Source organism: Colossoma macropomum, unplaced genomic scaffold (assembly GCF_904425465.1).
Source record: "Colossoma macropomum unplaced genomic scaffold, Colossoma_macropomum, whole genome shotgun sequence".
NCBI lineage: Eukaryota > Metazoa > Chordata > Actinopteri > Characiformes > Serrasalmidae > Colossoma > Colossoma macropomum.
Genome location: NW_023494798.1, coordinates 3501914 through 3519843, shown reverse-complemented (window position 1 = coordinate 3519843; position 17930 = coordinate 3501914). Strand labels below are relative to the sequence as shown.

The following is a 17930-nucleotide window of genomic DNA, read 5'->3' as shown; positions in this document are numbered from 1 at the left end:
CTCTCCAATGTCTCATGGACCTCGGAAACAGTACGCTTGGACTGGCGGATCTGGGTAGTAGTCCCTTTAATTAAGAAAGGGGAATGGAGAGTGTGTGCCCATTATCGGGGCATCCAACTGCTCAGAGTTTAGGCCAAGGTGCTGGAAAGGAGACTCTTTTGAGGAGACATGGGAGTTGGCCAACCAAGTTTACATGTGTTTGTTGGACTTGGAGAAGGCTTATGATCGTGTTCCCCAAGATATCCAGGGCCAGGGCCACTACTCTGGGCCATTCAGTCTCTGTACTCCCGCAGTAGGAGTTGTGTCTGTATACTCAGCACTAAGTGAGGCCTTTTCAGTGTGAGTGTTGGAGGTTGTGTCTTGTCTCCACTCCTGTTCCTGATATTCAAGGACAGGGTGTGAAGGCATAGCCAAGGTCAGGAGGGCATTATGTGGAGAGGCCAGAAGGTGGGATTGTTGCCGTTTGTGGATGATGTTGTCCTTTTGGCTCCATCGCATGTATGCCTCCAGTGCTCACTGGGGCAATGGGCAGCTGAGTGTGAAGTAGTTGATATGTGGATCAGCACCTCCAAGTCTGAATCCATGGAAAAAGATGGCACGCCCACTCCAGGTAAGGGGTAAGGACCTTCCCCAAGTGGAGGAGTTTAAGTATCTCGGGGTCTTGTTCATATGTGATGGGAAGAAATTGGCTGCAGGCTGTGACAGGCGGTAGCACAAATGTAATTGCTGTACTGGACTGTACTGGTAAAAAGGGAGCTGAGCCATGAGGCAAAGCTCTCTGTTTACCGGTTGGTCTGCATCCCAGTCCTCACCTATGGTCATGAGCTTTGGGTACTGACCAAAAGAACAAGGTTGCAGAGGCAAGCAGCAGAAATGAGCTTTCTTTGTAGGGTGGTGGGGTACAATCTACTTGATATGGTGAAGGGCTCAGTCGTCTGAGAGGAGCTCAGAATAGAGCTGCTTCTCCTCCACATTAAGAGGAGCCAGTTGAAGTGGTTCGGGCATCTGATCAGGATGCCCGAACCACTTCAGGATGCCCGAGCCACCACTCTTCCTGGGGGAGGTCTACCAGGCATGGCCTATTCAAGGACCCGCTGGAGTGTTTACATCTCCAAGTTGGCCTGGGAACGGCTTGGGATGAGCTGGTGGAAGTTGCAGGGGACAGGGTAGTCTGGGATACTCTGCTCTCCCAAATGCTACAGTGACCCTATCTGGATTAAGCGCCTCAAAAATGATGATGATGATGATGATGATGTATTTCATTGTTATTCATTTATTATTATTTATTATTTATCATATAATGCTTTAAATGAATAATAACTATTATTTTATTGTTTACTACTAAATATTTCTATCACAATTATTTCAAAGATTTGCATTAATTAATAAGTAACTTTGCATTAGTTACTTATTAACAACGAAACAGTGTTGTAAAGTGTTACCCAATTTCCCACCATAGCACACATGTGTTTAAGGGACAGTGGTTTTAGACAATGGTTAAATATGTATGTGTGTTAGAGGTCTAAAGTTGGCCACATTCTGAAATATAAGGGATAATTAAGACACTATGCATTTAAGTCAGGCCTAAATTTGGAATATTTTCTGAATTTGTTCAAATATTAACGAAATACACAAATTTACAGTAAGATTTTTTTATGTAACCATACTTTTCACAACCTAAAGATATCAAACTCTTCTAAAAACATGCCATAGTTTTACCTCTTGTGGGGGCGTGCCAGATGTAAAGGGTCTGTGTTCCTCTATTAATAAAGAAGATAATCAAAGATCTTGAGAATTCCTTTTTGATATAAAGGCTTAAAAAACAAAACTGCAGAAAGCCATGAAAGGTCCGTTTACTTTGGTATAATACATTATTATGTATTATCATTTAAGAAGTACATGTGCAAATCTTAAATTTAGGAGTTAGAACATAATATATAGTTTAATTAGTATTTATTGCTGAAGCTTCTATGTACGTATAAACTTAATCATAAATTAGCAGGTTTCACATGAATTGCTAAATCACAATGTGACACATAAAGTTAGCAAAAGTCTCAAAGAGCCTTGGAGGGTCCTTTACCCATAAGGTGTTTCTTGGTATTCTGTTCTGGCCTAAACATGATTATGAAACACTTGGGAACAAAAATAGAAAATGTCAATCCAAAGCTTGAGGCCAGAATAGCAAATATCTCTACAGCTACAGTGAACTTTCCAGGAGAGCTGACATAAGCTGGGATAAAGCTGATCCATACTGCACAGAATATGAGCATGCTGAATGTGATGAACTTGGCCTCATTAAAGTTATCAGGCAGCTTCCGTGCTAGAAAAGCCAAAATAAAACACAAAAGAGCTAAAAACCCTATATAACCCAGCACAGCCCAGAATCCTATAGCTGAACCTAATCCACATTCCAGGATTATTCTTTCCTTGTAGTATTTTAGATTTTTGAAGGGGAGAGGAGGAGATGTTGTCAACCAAAGAACACAAATTAGGACCTGTATGAGAGTGAAGGTGAGAACACTGAGTCTCTGCTGTGGAGGCCCAAACCATTTCATGGCATTACTGCCTGGAAGTGTAGCTCTGAAGGCCATTAACACCACTATTGTTTTCCCCAGAACACAGGAGATGCAGAGGACGAAGGTGATCCCAAACGCTGTGTGGCGCAGCATACAGGACCACTCAGAGGGCCGACCAATGAAAGTAAGTGAGCAGAGGAAACACAGAGTCAGTGAGAAGAGCAGCAGGAAGCTCAGCTCTGAGTTGTTTGCTCGGACGATTGGAGAAGTTCTGTGTTTGCAGAAAACGGCAGTCACACATACAGCTATGAAGGCCCCGGTGATGGAGAACACTGTCAGGATGATGCTCAGAGTGTCGTCCCAGGACAGGAACTCCACAGGCTTAGGGAGGCAGCTGTCTCGCTGGGTGTTGGGCCAGAACTCAGGAGGACAGCGCACACAGTTCAGAGAGTCTTAAATAGTAAAAAGACATACATCATATCTTATTTTAGAAAGAACAGCTAGAGAATTAAAAATATGAATTAAGGTTCCCCAGAACTGTGTGTGATAAACAACCTGTCTTGTTACTGATCTCTCCTTCTGCACATGGTATACAGTCATAGCAGCAGACTGGCTTTCCTTTCTGCACAGCCTTCCTGGTTCCTGGAGGACAGCTCTCACTGCACACAGATCTTGGCACCTGAAAGTCATTAAATAAATGCGTTTCATGCGAAAAATTAATGCGAAATGATTTTTTTTTCTTTTTTTTTAACAAAAAGAAAAAAAATGTTTTTCTTTGTCAATGTACTCTTCCTACAGGTGAAATTCTTTAAAGGGTTTGAGTGACAGATAGGTAAAATATATTTAACCATTATAGTGAAATAAATGTGTTTATTTTATTTTATTTTATTTTTTTTGGCTTTTTTTTGATTATATGTGTTTATTTATTGCGTATGGAATATGTGAACGTTCAGTAAAAAAATAGTCAAACTGGGATCAAGAAAATGGAAATTTTCATGATAAATTAATTGACATTAATGATTTCTGAATGCCCCTGCGATGGACTGGCGACCTGTCCAGGGCGTATCCTCCCTCCCGCCCAATGACAGCTGGGATAGGCTCCAGCACTCCACCGCGACCCAGAAGGATAAGCGGTTTAGATGATGTATGTATGTATGTATGTATGTATGATTTTTGAATGCATATTATATCAGCTATCATATTTGCTGTTTTCTTTGTTGAACAACTCTTATTTCTCACGTTTTTTATGTATTGTCTTCAAATAATGTTAACTTGCAGTTATACCATGTTATTTCTAGGCAGAAATTTTTTTTTTTATCATGGTTATTACAGGTATTTATTATGATAACCATGACGGGGTTTGTGGTGCTAAATTAATTTAAAGTGGCCACCAAAAGAAAAAGAATGACTTATGTAAATTTAAGTCACGTTAAATGTTCAATTACATCAAATTCATTGAATGGTGAAGTGAATTAATATGTTACGTTGTATGAACTTAAACAATTATGAAAAATTAATAAATAAAATATTTATTTTCATATTTAAATTACTATGCAATTAACATATATGTCTGCCAACATAGGCAAACTTAGACGTTTAATGTATTTGATAGCCTTAATTATTTTGGGTTCTGCTCTGTGTTTGCAGTGCATGGTCAGAGAGTACTGGGAATACCTCAGTCTGTCCTCGCATCCAGATGATAGCTTTGCTCATACTAAACTCTTGGCCTTTGGGTCGGGATGAGTCATACTGTCCCACTGTCACAAAATCCAAACCACCATCTTTCTTAACCTGCCAGTTTATGAGCTCGTAGACGGCCACAGGATCACCACTGGAATCAAACGAGACCTGAAAACCATTTTTGGTAGTGAAGTTCACTCTCTTGAGCTGGTCGAGTATCTGCAGAGGAACATATATTTTGAAAAACTGTGAATGGATTGTTTGATTTTAAACTGTGAAGTCTGATTAGTTGTTATAAAATTTTACTGACAAAAAGCTGTGTGTGATGAATATTGACATAGTGGTGAATTTTGCTTTTAATAAAATCTTATGTGAGGCCGCTGCTTTGTCATACTACTTTTATGCACAACATGACTAAAAACACGTTTACTAATTATTAGGATCTGTTATCTTGTTTCATATTGTTTAATTTAGGAACAGAACCCCGACAAAATATACATCACTCTTCTGTCCTTTATTTATTTATTTATTTTTTTAGATCATTTTAAGTCCTGCAAGGGTCAGACACTCCCCAGCTAAAAATTAATGGTAGAATTAACCAAATAGACTGTACAAAATATATGTATGAATGTGTAATTTATTACGCTTATTTAAATTACTAGACAAGCTAGATGAGTCTTCTTTTATTCTTTTTTTTTTATTTTATTTATTTTTTTTTTTGCAGTTTTATACCTGCCATGGTGCGAATTTTGTGCTCTTGTCGCACTGCGTGTCATTGCAGATAACACCGTGGATGGCATGCGCTATGGCATACGTAGCTTTATACACCATGTTAGTGATGCGCAGCTGCGACGTGTCTGTATATGGGTTCTGCAGCGCGTGGATATCCTCGCTGCCGTCACATTCCCGCGCGCCGTCTGAGGAGCCTTTCAGGCTACAGCTAAACGAGCTCTCCCAAAACTCCGTCAGCAGAGGCGATTTCAGTGCTTGTTCTGGAGAGAGATCCAGAAGAAACTCACGAAGACCTGGAATCACTGAGCGGGGGATCCCAAAACCTATCGCCCCAGCGCACATGTTAAAGCGCAGGATTTCAGGATCTATGATCCACGCTTCGCTGCCGATCCACTGAAGGGGAGGCGGCGGCTGTCGTGTTGCTAGTTCCTGCAATAGGAACAGCATGTCGCCTGTTTGAATAAACGCTACTATTACCCGGGCTGTTGATCTGCGGATGACGTTTGCCACTCTCTCCAGTTTACTGCGCGGATCTGTTCTGTAGTAGGACTCGGAGTACTCCACACAGATGCCCTCCTCTTGCGCAGCCTTTAGAAACGACGCCATTCCGTTATTTCCATAGTCTGAGTCGCTGCGCACTGCCCCAATCCATGTCCAGCCAAAATGCTTGACTAATTTTGCTAGTGCGGCCGCTTGGTGGTGGTCACTAGGCACGGTTCTGAAGAAGGCAGGATACTGACGCTTATCGCTCAGACATGCGCAGGTTGCGTAATGACTCACCTGTTATACAGTATAGAAGACAAACTTTGTTTTAGAATCTTGATTGAGTTCAAAAGTGATTTATGGGTTATTACATGATTTCACATGCCTCTGGATAATTTTATTTAATGTTTATACTTTTTTGCACAGTTTGGTCCAGCTTACAGTTACCTGTGGAATTCCAACGAGTCCCAACATTCTAGCCATACTGATTGAAAGAGTGGATGTAGAATCTCCCACGAGAGCAGGAACAGCGGCGGCTGTGGATCTTGAACAGGAATCAGTATCATTGAAAAATGGTTCCATGCCGTTTGCAAACTGAAATGCAGCTTTGATTGCCGTCGACACTGCACCGCACGAGTCGTGTATCTGGTATCCTAACGTGATTCCCGGCAGGAGATCTGTTCTGTTGTTGATCTCGTGGATGGTGAACTCCATGGCCCGAGCGAAGCGCAGCCCCCTGAAACCCATACTGATGAGAGAAATAGAACATAAAATAACACAAAACAAGATTTTCTTCATATTACCACATGTCTCCAGGTGACAATAATTGAATGAGGAACCTGATTGCAAATGAGTAAAAACTTGATTATGATAATTTCTCTCTGGTGTCATTTATAACTCAACACTCTCACAGACAGACCTCCCAGAGCACGGTAGCTGGAGTGGTTGTCTGGTGTACGTCTTGTTTTCTGAACTTTTCTGGTAATGAATTAAAAAAATTCCTCCGATTATAAAATCTCCATTTAAAGAAAAATCAGGCATTTGAGGCTCAGCCCACCGCCTGCAGCTGAGCAGGTCGGTATTACAATCTGCTGGACTGAACCCAGGCATCCAAAACATTGATACAAACATCACTGACATTGAAGTGATCTGCATCGTCTGCTCGGTAGTTCTCAGCCCTGTGAAGACCCGAGTGACTGTCTTTAAATAGCCACATTGTGAAAATCCCCTGTGAGTGTGAGCTCAGAATCAGGAGGCGTGATCATGACCTGAATATTAACTACAGTAAATGACATCACTTTTGTGTTTGTTTGTCTCTGGTGTTTTGAATTGTGATGTATTGAAGAAAGCAATATTCGGCCGCATTCTGAGTTCAGCGTGACCAGTGAGGACAAGATATTGACATTGGCACAACTGCACTCTCTGTTGTTTCAGTTATCAGGTATTTATACCTTAAAGCTAAACTCATTTCTCTTGCGCAACGACTCACACGATGAAGTGTATTCAGTCCAGCGACACTGTTTGACCTCTTTTTGATAACTTAAGCTAAATTTAATAGATAATTTGTACGTAAGTTCCATGCAACACACGCATCTTTAAAACTATTTACAATGATCATTAAATGTGTTTCTTCTGAGCCAACAAACACATATGAATGTGATGTTCTGGTGTACCCAACTGTTCTCCCAAGTTGGATTGAAGACAAATTCCATCCACAAGTTATGGGCTCAGTTTAATTGGAACATTCCTAATAAATGATGTGAAGATTTTTAATTCATTAGAATAAATGTTGAAAGTCTTTTGATTTTCACCATTGTTAGGGTTAGTATTAGTAACAGTAACAAAAGTGTGAACGTGAGGTTTTAGACTGTGGTTAATTTTAATATTGGGGTAAAGTGGGGTAAATATATGAAACAATTAGTAGACTTTCAGTGAAATGGACGATAAGCATCTTTGAAACATTTACAGCGGGCTGTCCAACTAAAGTACTACTTTATTTCTCCCTTTATCAATAATGCTTTTTCCTAGACATGTGAAGACAAATCTTTTCTAACTTTATAAATGCACCATCATTGGACATTTCAGCTCAGTTGGAGCAAAACTGCCAATGCTGTTACCTCAAATGCTCTCCCTGGTGCTGAAGAGAGAACCATTTCCATGATTTCCATGGATTTTTATGAGAGGCTTACTGTTTAGTATTTAGCTCTACCTTCAAATGTGTCAAACATCTTAGGAATAAACTGGAACATCAAGTCAAACCTTTTGACCCAACATGTGCCCAACCTCATTAATACTCTTTCAGTTGAATAGAAGCAAATGCTCAGAGCAACCATCCAAAATCTAGTGGAAAGCCATCCCAAAAGAGTAGATGGTGGTTAGGGCAGAAAATAGTGGGTAATTCCATCTTTATGCCAGAAGATTTGGAAAGACGTGTTGAAAAAGCACATATAACAAAAATGTTAACCTATGTTACATTAATGTGACTAATGCCTTTATATCCAAATCACCTCTGGGCTGATCCAACTATCATTTAGTGCATCTACATCCTAGAAATGTAAATGATAACTAAATAGATAAAAGCTAACAAGTGTAATCCTAGAACCCTTCACTGTGTGGTTCAATGTAAAACTTAATGAACTTTACTTTGATCTGACTAATTATGTGACACTTCCCTCCATTTCCACTGTCTCTGCCTCCCAGCCTCTGGACTCTAATCCCAATCACATGACTTCCAACCTCCCTCACATGACTGTCCAACATTCTACCTCACTTGACAACTGATCACTCAAAACTCTTCATTATTATGGTTACCTGTTAGTTTAATAGGCTTTAGCTTAGCTCATTGTGAAGTATTGCCTTTGTTATCAGAGTCTTACTGAGCCTTCCATTTGTCTGTGTGCTATTTCATGTATGAACCTTGTTTTGTTTTTTTCTTAAACCTTGCCTTTTTGCCTTGCCCTCTCAGTATTGTTGTGTTTTATGGTTTGACCATGTTTCCTGTTTTCCTCATGGTTGCTGTTTTGGTATACTGGCTTTTGACCTTGGACTGGCTGACTTTGATTTCGGATGCTCCCTTTGTTAATAAACCCTTTTTACCTAAGCATGGTCTGCAGTCTGAATTCTGTCCGAGCCTAACAAATTATGATCATTTCTTTGATGGACACAATTTTCTCTGACCTATTGAATCCTTTTTACTGAAAATATCTAATTTCATGTTGCCTCCATAATACCACTTATAAAACAGAGCTGAAAAATAAACTATTGGTTATTGATATGACAGAACGTTTGAAAACAACTACAGGACAGACAATTTTTCCATGCTTTAGCACTCTGCAGTCCTGTTCTGTAAGCTTGAGCAGCCCACCCCTGAGCTTTTATTTTGCTTTTAGACCTTTCCTCTTCCTAGTAGTAGTACTGACAGTTGACGGGGGCAGCTCTGACAGGGCAGAAATTTGACAAAGTGACGTGATGAAAGGGCACCCTATGACGTTGCCACTTTAAGGGTTACTCAGCTCTTCAATATTCTACTTAGAATGTTTGTGTATGGAGACTACATAAATGTTTACTTCAGGGCTTAAAAAGTGAAACCTACTATTCAGAAGAAATGACCACATACTTTGACCATGTAGTACTTTTGTCAGGCACTCCTAACAAACCATCCACTGCCAAAACCATCGATGGACCATACAACAACTGCTGACCAGATATTATTTAGGTGGTGAACCATTCTTGGCCCAGCAGTGACACTGACATGTTGTTTTTTTTTTTTAAACAATTTTATGCTGATGTTTGATGCTGAAATATGGAATGCTTTTTGTGTTGGCATGTCAGTTTTTATATTATTGTATTTCACTGGTGACCAGGGTCATTTCTGTGTGGAGTTTGCCTGTTCTCCCCGTGTCTGCGTCCGGTTTCCTCCCACGGTCCAAAAACATGCAGTCAGGCCAATTGGACATGCTAAATTGCCCCTAGGTGTGAGTGAGTGTGTGACTGTGTATGTCTGTTTGTCTGCCCTGCGATGGACTGGCGACCTGTCCAGGGTGTATCCTGCCTTCCGCCCAATGACAGCTGACAGCTCCAGCACCCCACCGCGACCCAGTAGGATAAGCGGTTTAGATGATGTATGTATGTATGTATGTATTTCACTGTGAGTATCCCCATACCTGCCCAGCACCTTTCATCCTGTGCAGCTCCTGAGTAGGAGAGGGATCAGCCCCTATCAAGGAGTTTGGTTCCAGAGCCAACACTATGGGTAAAGGTGAGCTCAACTATATCTAGTTGATACCTTTGAACCTCCTGCACAAGCTCCTCAGTGGCAAGGCACCAAAGGTGGATGAGGTTCACCTAGAAATGCTTAAGGCTCTGGATACTGTGGAGCTGACATGGCTGACACACCTCTCCAATGTCTCATGGACCTCGGAAACAGTACGCTTGGACTGGCGGATCTGGGTAGTAGTCCCTTTAATTAAGAAAGGGGAATGGAGAGTGTGTGCCCATTATCGGGGCATCCAACTGCTCAGAGTTTAGGCCAAGATGCTGGAAAGGAGACTCTTTTGAGGAGACATGGGAGTTGGCCAACCAAGTTTACATGTGTTTGTTGGACTTGGAGAAGGCTTATGATCGTGTTCCCCAAGATATCCAGGGCCAGGGCCACTACTCTGGGCCATTCAGTCTCTGTACTCCCGCAGTAGGAGTTGTGTCTGTAAACTCAGCACTAAGTGAGGCCTTTTCAGTGTGAGTGTTGGAGGTTGTGTCTTGTCTCCACTCCTGTTCCTGATATTCAAGGACAGGGTGTGAAGGCATAGCCAAGGTCAGGAGGGCATTATGTGGAGAGGCCAGAAGGTGGGATTGTTGCCGTTTGTGGATGATGTTGTCCTTTTGGCTCCATCGCATGTATGCCTCCAGTGCTCACTGGAGCAATGGGCAGCTGAGTGTGAAGTAGTTGATATGTGGATCAGCACCTCCAAGTCTGAATCCATGGTCCTAACTTGGAAAAAGATGGCACGCCCACTCCAGGTAAGGGGTAAGGACCTTCCCCAAGTGGAGGAGTTTAAGTATCTCGGGGTCTAGTTCATATGTGATGGGAAGAAATTGGCTGCAGGCTGTGACAGGCGGTAGCACAAATGTAATTGCTGTACTGGACTGTACTGGTAAAAAGGGAGCTGAGCCATAGCTCTCTGTTTACCGGTTGGTCTACATCCCAGTCCTCACCTATGGTCATGAGCTTTGGGTACTGACCAAAAGAACAAGGTTGCAGAGGCAAGCAGCAGAAATGAGCTTTCTTTGTAGGGTGGTGGGGTACAATCTACTTGATATGGTGAAGGGCTCAGTCGTCTGAGAGGAGCTCAGAATAGAGCTGCTTCTCCTCCACATTGAGAGGAGCCAGTTGAAGTGGTTCGGGCATCTGATCAGGATGCCCGAACCACTTCAGGATGCCCGAGCCACCACGCTTCCTGGGGGAGGTCTACCAGGCATGGCCTATTCAAGGACCCGCTGGAGTGTTTACATCTCCAAGTTGGCCTGGGAGCGGCTTGGGATGAGCTAGTGGAAGTTGCAGGGGACAGGGTAGTCTGGGATACTCTGCTCTCCCAAATGCTACAGTGACCCTATCTGGATTAAGCGCTTCAAAATGATGATGATGATGATGATGGTGATGTATTTCATTGTTATTCATTTATTATTATTTATTATTTATCATATAATGCTTTAAATGAATAATAACTATTATTTTATTGTTTACTACTAAATATTTCTATCACAATTATTTCAAAGATTTGCATTAATTAATAAGTAACTTTGCATTAGTTACTTATTAACTACGAAACAGTGTTGTAAAGTGTTACCCAATTTCCCACCATAGCACACATGTGTTTAAGGGACAGTGGTTTTAGACAATGGTTAAATATGTATATGTGTTAAAGGTCTAAAGTTGGCCACATTCTGAAATATAAGGGATAATTAAGACACTATGCATTTAAGTCAGGCCTAAATTTGGAATATTTTCTGAATTTGTTCAAATATTAACGAAATACACAAACTTACAGTAAGATTTTTTTATGTAACCATACTTTTCACAACCTAAAGATATCAAACTCTTCTAAAAACATGCCATAGTTTTACCTCTTGTGGGGGCTTGCCAGATGTAAAGGGTCTGTGTTCCTCTATTAATAAAGAAGATAATCAAAGATCTTGAGAATTCCTTTTTGATATAAAGGTTTAAAAAACAAAACTGCAGAAAGCCATGACAGGTCCGTTTACTTTGGTATAATACATTATTATGTATTATCATTTAAGAAGTACATGTGCAAATCTTAAATTTAGGAGTTAGAACATAATATATAGTTTAAATAAAATAAAAAAAAAAGTATTTATTGCTGAAGCTTCTATGTATGTATAAACTTAATCATAAATTAGCAGGTTTCACATGAATTGCTAAATCACAACGTGACACATAAAATTAGCAAAAGTCTCAAAGAGCCTTGGAGAGTGCTTTACCCATAAGGTGTTTCTTGGTATTCTGTTCTGGCCTAAACATGATTATGAAACACTTGGGAACAAAAATAGAAAACGTCAATCCAAAACTTGAGGCCAGAATAGCAAATATCTCTACAGCTACAGTGAACTTTCCAGGAGAGCTGACATAAGCTGGGATAAAGCTGATCCATACTGCACAGAATATGAGCATGCTGAATGTGATGAACTTGGCTTCATTAAAGTTATCAGGCAGCTTCCGTGCTAGAAAAGCCAAAATAAAACACAAAAGAGCCAGAAATCCTATATAACCCAGCACAGCCCAGAAACCTACAGCTGAACCTAATCCACATTCCAATATTATCCTTTCCTTGTAGTATTTTAGATTTTTGAAGGGGAGAGGAGGAGATATTGTCAACCAAAGAACACAAATAAGGACCTGTATGAGAGTGAAGGTGAGAACACTGAGTCTCTGCTGTGGAGGCCCAAACCATTTCATGGCATTACTGCCTGGAAGTGTAGCTCTGAAGGCCATTAACACCACTATTGTTTTCCCCAGGACACAGGAGATGCAGAGGACGAAGGTGATACCAAACACTGTGTGGCGCAGCATACAGGACCACTCGGAGGGCCGACCAATGAAAGTAAGTGAGCAGAGGAAACACAGAGTCAGTGAGAAGAGCAGCAGGAAGCTCAGCTCTGAGTTGTTGGCTCGGACGATTGGAGAAGTTCTGTGTTTGCAGAAAACAGCAGCCACACATACAGCTATGAAGGCCCCGGTGATGGAGAACACTGTCAGGATGAAGCTCAGAGTGTCGTCCCAGGACAGGAACTCCACAGGTTTAGGGAGGCAGCTTTCTTGCTGGGTGTTGGGCCAGAACTCAGGAGGACAGCGCACGCAGTTCAGAGAGTCTTAAATAGTAAAACGACATACATCATATCTTATTTTAGAAAGAACAGCTAGAGAATTAAAAATATGAATTAAGGCTCCCCAGTACTGTGTGTAATAAACAACCTGTCTTGTTGCTGATCTCTCCTTCTGCACATGGTATACAGTCATAGCAGCAGACTGGCTTTCCTTTCTGCACAGCCTTCCTGGTTCCTGGAGGACAGCTTTCACTGCACACAGATCTTGGCACCTGACAGACATTAAATAAAAGCATTTCATGCGAAAAATTAATGCGAAATGAGGTTTTTTTTTTTAAAAAAAAAAAAAGAAGAAAAGAATGTTTTTCTTTGTCAATATACTCGTCCTGCAGGGTGAAATTCTGTAAAGGGTTTGAGTGACAGATAAGTAAAATATATTTAACCATCATAGTGAAATAAATATGTTTATTCATTTATTTATTTATTTATTTTTTGGCTTGTTTCTTTGATTATATGTGTTTATTTATTGCGTATGGAATATTTAAACATTCAGTAAAAAAGTTGTCAAACTGGGATCAAGAAAATGGAAATTTTCATGATAAATTAATTGACTAACGATTTTTGAATGCATATTATATCAGCTATCATATTTGCTGTTTTCTTTGTTGAACAACTCTTATTTCTCACGTTTTTTATGTATTATCTTCAAATAATGTTAACTTGAAGTTATACCATGTTATTTCTAGGCAGAAATTTTTTATCATGGTTATTACAGGTATTTATTATGATAACCATGACGGGGTTTGTGGTGCTAAATTAATTTAAAGTGGCCACCAAAAGGAAGAATGACTAAATTTAAGTCACGTTAAATGTTCAATTACATCAAATTCATTGATTGGTGAAGTGAATTAATATGTTACGTTGTATGAACTGAAACAATTGTAAAAATAAATAAATAAAATATTTGTTTTTATATTTAAAGTGGTATGCAATTAACATATATGTCTGCCAACATAGGCAAACTTAGACGTTTAATGTATTTGATAGCCTTAATTATTTTGGGTTCTGCTCTGTGTTTGCAGTGTGTGGTCAGAGAGTACTGGGAATACCTCAGTCTGTCCTCCCATCCAGATGATAGCTTTGCTCATACTAAACTCTTGGCCTTTGGGTCGGGATGAGTCATACTGTCCCACTGTCACAAAATCCAAACCACCATCTTTCTTAACCTGCCAGTTTATGAGCTCGTAGACGGCCAAAGGATCTCCACTGGAATCAAACGAGACCTGAAAACCATTTTTGGTAGTGAAGTTCACTCGCTTGAGCTGGTCGAGTATCTGCAGAGGAACATATATTTTGAAAAACTGTGAATGGATTGTTTGATTTTAAACTGTGAACTGTGATCAATTGTTATAAAATTTTACTGACAAAAAGCTGTGTGTGATGAATATTGACATCGTGGTGAATTTTGCTTTAAAATATGTGAAGCCGCTGCTGTGTCATACTACTTTTATGCACAACATGACTAAAAACACGTTTATTAATTACTAAAAAAAAAGAAATAAATAAAAATAAAGGATCTGTTATCTTGTTTCATATTGTTTCTTATTGGTTAATTTAGGAACAGAACCCCGACAAAATATACATCACTCTTCTGTCCTTTATTTTATTTATTTATTTTTTTGAGCGCATTTTAAGTCCTGCAAGGGTCAGACACTCCCCAGCTAAAAATTAATGATCGAATTAACCAAATAGACTGTACAAAATATATGTATCAATGTGTAATTTATTACGCTTATTTAAATTACAAGACAAGTTAGAGGAGTCTTCTTTTATTCTTTTTTTTTTTTCAGTTTTGTACCTGCCATGGTGCGAATTTTGCGCTCTTGTCGCACTGCGTGTCATTACAGATAACACCGTGGATGGCATGCGCTATGGCATACGTAGCTTTGTACACCATGTTAGTGATGCGCAGCTGCGACGTGTCTGTGTATGGGTTCTGCAGCGCGCGGATATCCTCGCTGCCGTCACATTCCCGCGCGCCCCCTGAGGAGCCTTTCAGGCTACAGCTGAACGAGCTCTCCCAAAACTCCGTCAGCAGAGGCGATTTCAGTGCTTGTTCTGGAGAGAGATCCAGAAGAAACTCACGAAGACCTGGAATCACTGAGCGGGGGATCCCAAAACCTATCGCCCCAGCGCACATGTTAAAGCGCAGAATATCTGGGTCTATGATCCACCCTTCGCTGCCGATCCACTGAAGGGGAGGCGGCTGTCGTGTTGCTAGTTCCTGCAATAGGAACAGCATGTCGCCTGATTGAAGAAACGCAACTATTACCCGGGCTGTTGATCTGCGGATGACGTTTGCCACTCTCTCCAGTTTACTGCGCGGATCTGTTCTGTATAAGGACTCGGAGTACTCCACACAGATGCCCTCCTCTTGCGCAGCCTTTAGAAACGACGCCATTCCATTATGTCCATAGTCTGAGTCACTGCGCACTGCCCCAATCCATGTCCAGCCAAAATGCTTGACTAATTTTGCTAGTGCGGCCGCTTGGTGGTGGTCACTAGGCACGGTCCTGAAGAAGGCAGGAAACTGACGCTTATCGCTCAGACATGCGCAGGTTGCAAAATGACTCACCTGTTATACAGTATAGAAGACAAACTTTGTTTTAGAATATTGATTGAGTTCAAAAGTGATTTATTGGTTATTACATGATTTCACATGCTTCTGGATAATTTTATTTAATATTTATACTTTTTTGCACAGTTTGGTCCAGCTTACAATTACCTGTGGAATTCCAAAGAGTCCCAGCATTCTAGTCATACTGATTGAAACAGTGGATGTAGACTCTCCCACGAGAGCAGGAACAGCGGCGGCTGTGGATCTTGAACAGGAATCAGTATCATTGAAAAATGGTCCCATGCCGTTTGCAAATTGAAATGCAGCTTTGATTGCCATCGACACTGCACCGCACGAGTCGTGTATCTGGTATCCTAACGTGATTCCCGGCAGGAGATCTGTTCTGTTGTTGATCTCGTGGATGGTGAACTCCATGGCCCGAGCGAAGCGCAGCCCCCTGAAACTCATACTGATGAGAAAAATAGAACATAAAATAACACAAAACTAGATTTTCTTCATATTACCACATGTCTCCAGGTGACAATAATTGAATGAGGAACCTGATTGCAAATGAGTAAAAACTTGATTATAATAATTTCTCTCTTGTGTCATTTATAACTCTACACTCTCACAGACAGACCTCCCAGAGCACGGTAGCTGGAGTGGTTGTCTGGTGTACGTCTTGTTTTCTGAACTTTTTTGGTAATGAATTAAAAAATTTCCTCCAATTATAAAATCTCCATTTAAAGAAAAATCAGGCATTTGAGGCTCAGCCCACCGCCTGCAGCTGACCAGGTCAGTATTACAATCTGCTGGACTGAACCCAGGCATCCAAAACATTGATACAAACATCATTGACATTGAAGTGATCTGCATTGTCTGCTCGGTAGTTCTCAGCCCTGTGAAGACCCGAGTGACTGTCTTTAAATAGCCACATTGTGAAAATCCCCTGTGAGTGTGAGCTCAGAATCAGGAGGCGTGATCATGACCTGAATATTAACTACAGTAAATGACATCACTTTTTTATTTGTTTGATCTTTTAACTTGTGATGTATTGAAGTAAGCAATATTTGGGCGCATTCCAAGTTCAGCGTGACCAGTGTGGAGAAGATACTGTGCAAAACTGCACTCCATCAGCTATAGAGCCATTAAGTTGAGGTCGCGCAAAACAGGTGCATGTCTCAGTTATCCACGATTCAGTCCTTCAACCTAAGCTAATTTGTGAGATTGGGCCCAACTATTTACACCATTTTAAATGTGCTTCTTCTGAGTCAACAAGCACATATGAATGTGATGTTCAGGTGTACCCAACTTTTCTCCCAAGTTGGATTGAGGCCACTTCCCATCCACAAGTTATGGGCTCACCTTAATTGGAGGGATCGCAATGAATGATTCGTTTATTCATTCTGAGGAAGTCATTTGATTTTCACCATTGTTAGGGTTAGTATGAGCAACAGATTTGTTCATGGGATAAGTGTGAGAATTTGGTTTTCACATGATCTGAAAAAGATGTTACCAAAGTTGCTGCACGATTTATTCATAAACTTAACCATGAGTCAGCACATTTTACATAAAGTACTTAACCAAAGTTTTGCTTTTCCAATTTCAGTGTTGGTCTCAAAGACCCTTGGAGGGCACTTTATCCATAATGTGTATCTTAGAATTCTGGTCTTACTGAAAAATGTTTATGAAACCCATGGGAGCAAAAATACAAGTAATCAAACCAAATTCCAGGCCAGAATAACAAATATCTATACAGCTACAGTGAACTTTCCACGAGAGCTGACAACAAGCTGGGATAAAGGTAACCCAATAAATACAATGCATAGATTTTATGAAGAAAGGTGTCAGAATCATGATCAGAGTGTTTTCTCAGGGACAGAGCTCCATAGGCTTTGGGAGTCAGCTGTCTCACTGTGTGTTGGGCTAGATCTCAGGAGGGCAACACGCACTGTTAAAATACTCTAAAATTTTCTAAAAGCATGTTCAGAACCTGTCCACGTAGTGCTGCCATTATCATGTATGCTTATATCAAAGCCCAGAAGCTAATATATCTTAACTAACTATTTTGAGTTTGTGATAGTCAAATCATTTAAACTAGTTCAGTTACCACAAAATATGAGACCAATACATCAGTAATAATAATTACTTAAAAGGCTACATTAGTTTAACTTGAGTCAAGTTGACAAATAACTTACACACATTTGTCTTGTGCAGTATCCACTCCTACGAAGTGCTCCGCCATTGTTTGAATAATGCTTATCATCATAATAATTAAAATGATCATGTCACAACAATGCTCATTATCATTTCACTCTAACACTTATTTCACACTAGAGTTACTATTAATATGAGGTTTAGGCTTACTACAAGAGTAAACATTAGGTTTTAGACTGTGGTTAATTTTATTATTAGGGTAAATTGGGGTAAATAAATGAAACAATTTGTAGACTTTCAGTGAAATGGAAGATAAGCATCTTTGAAACATTTGCAGTGGGCTGCCCAACTAAAGTACTACTTTAACCATTTCTCCCCTTATCAAGTGTTTCTTTCTAGACATGAGA

At 40.4% G+C, this 17930-nt stretch overlaps 2 protein-coding genes across 2 annotated transcripts; both read right to left on the bottom strand.

The window, feature by feature from the left end:
- Positions 1-2054: 2054 nt before the first annotated feature.
- Positions 2055-5375, bottom strand: LOC118818442 (extracellular calcium-sensing receptor-like). Its single transcript, XM_036585704.1, has 4 exons — positions 4929-5375; positions 4191-4415; positions 3072-3195; positions 2055-2968 (listed from the first exon to the last, which is right to left on the bottom strand). The coding sequence occupies exons 1-4, from the start codon at positions 5373-5375 to the stop codon at positions 2055-2057; spliced, it is 1710 nt and encodes a 569-aa protein (XP_036441597.1).
- Positions 5376-11880: 6505 nt separating this feature from the next.
- Positions 11881-16242, bottom strand: LOC118818214 (extracellular calcium-sensing receptor-like). Its single transcript, XM_036585411.1, has 6 exons — positions 16007-16242; positions 15535-15835; positions 14608-15384; positions 13859-14083; positions 12898-13021; positions 11881-12794 (listed from the first exon to the last, which is right to left on the bottom strand). Exons 1-6 carry the CDS (start codon positions 16240-16242, stop codon positions 11881-11883), a joined length of 2577 nt encoding a protein of 858 aa, XP_036441304.1.
- Between the last annotated feature and the right edge of the window lie 1688 nt (positions 16243-17930).

Bases quoted from the DNA above. Each gene is read 5' to 3' on its own strand.
- LOC118818442 (XM_036585704.1), bottom strand. From the start codon at position 5,375: ATGCTGTTCCTATTGCAGGAACTAGCAACACGACAGCCGCCGCCTCCC. The intron at 3,196-4,190 runs GTATTCCCAGTA...AATGACTTTCAG, and splicing joins GGATGCGAGGACAGACTGAG to GTGCCAAGATCTGTGTGCAG. The intron at 2,969-3,071 runs GTTGTTTATCAC...TTACTATTTAAG, and splicing joins AGAGATCAGTAACAAGACAG to ACTCTCTGAACTGTGTGCGC.
- LOC118818214 (XM_036585411.1), bottom strand. From the start codon at position 16,242: ATGCAGATCACTTCAATGTCAATGATGTTTGTATCAATGTTTTGGATG. The intron at 15,836-16,006 runs GTCTGTCTGTGA...TTTTCTCATCAG, and splicing joins CAGCTACCGTGCTCTGGGAG to TATGAGTTTCAGGGGGCTGC. The intron at 13,022-13,858 runs GTATTCCCAGTA...AATGTCTGTCAG, and splicing joins GGATGGGAGGACAGACTGAG to GTGCCAAGATCTGTGTGCAG.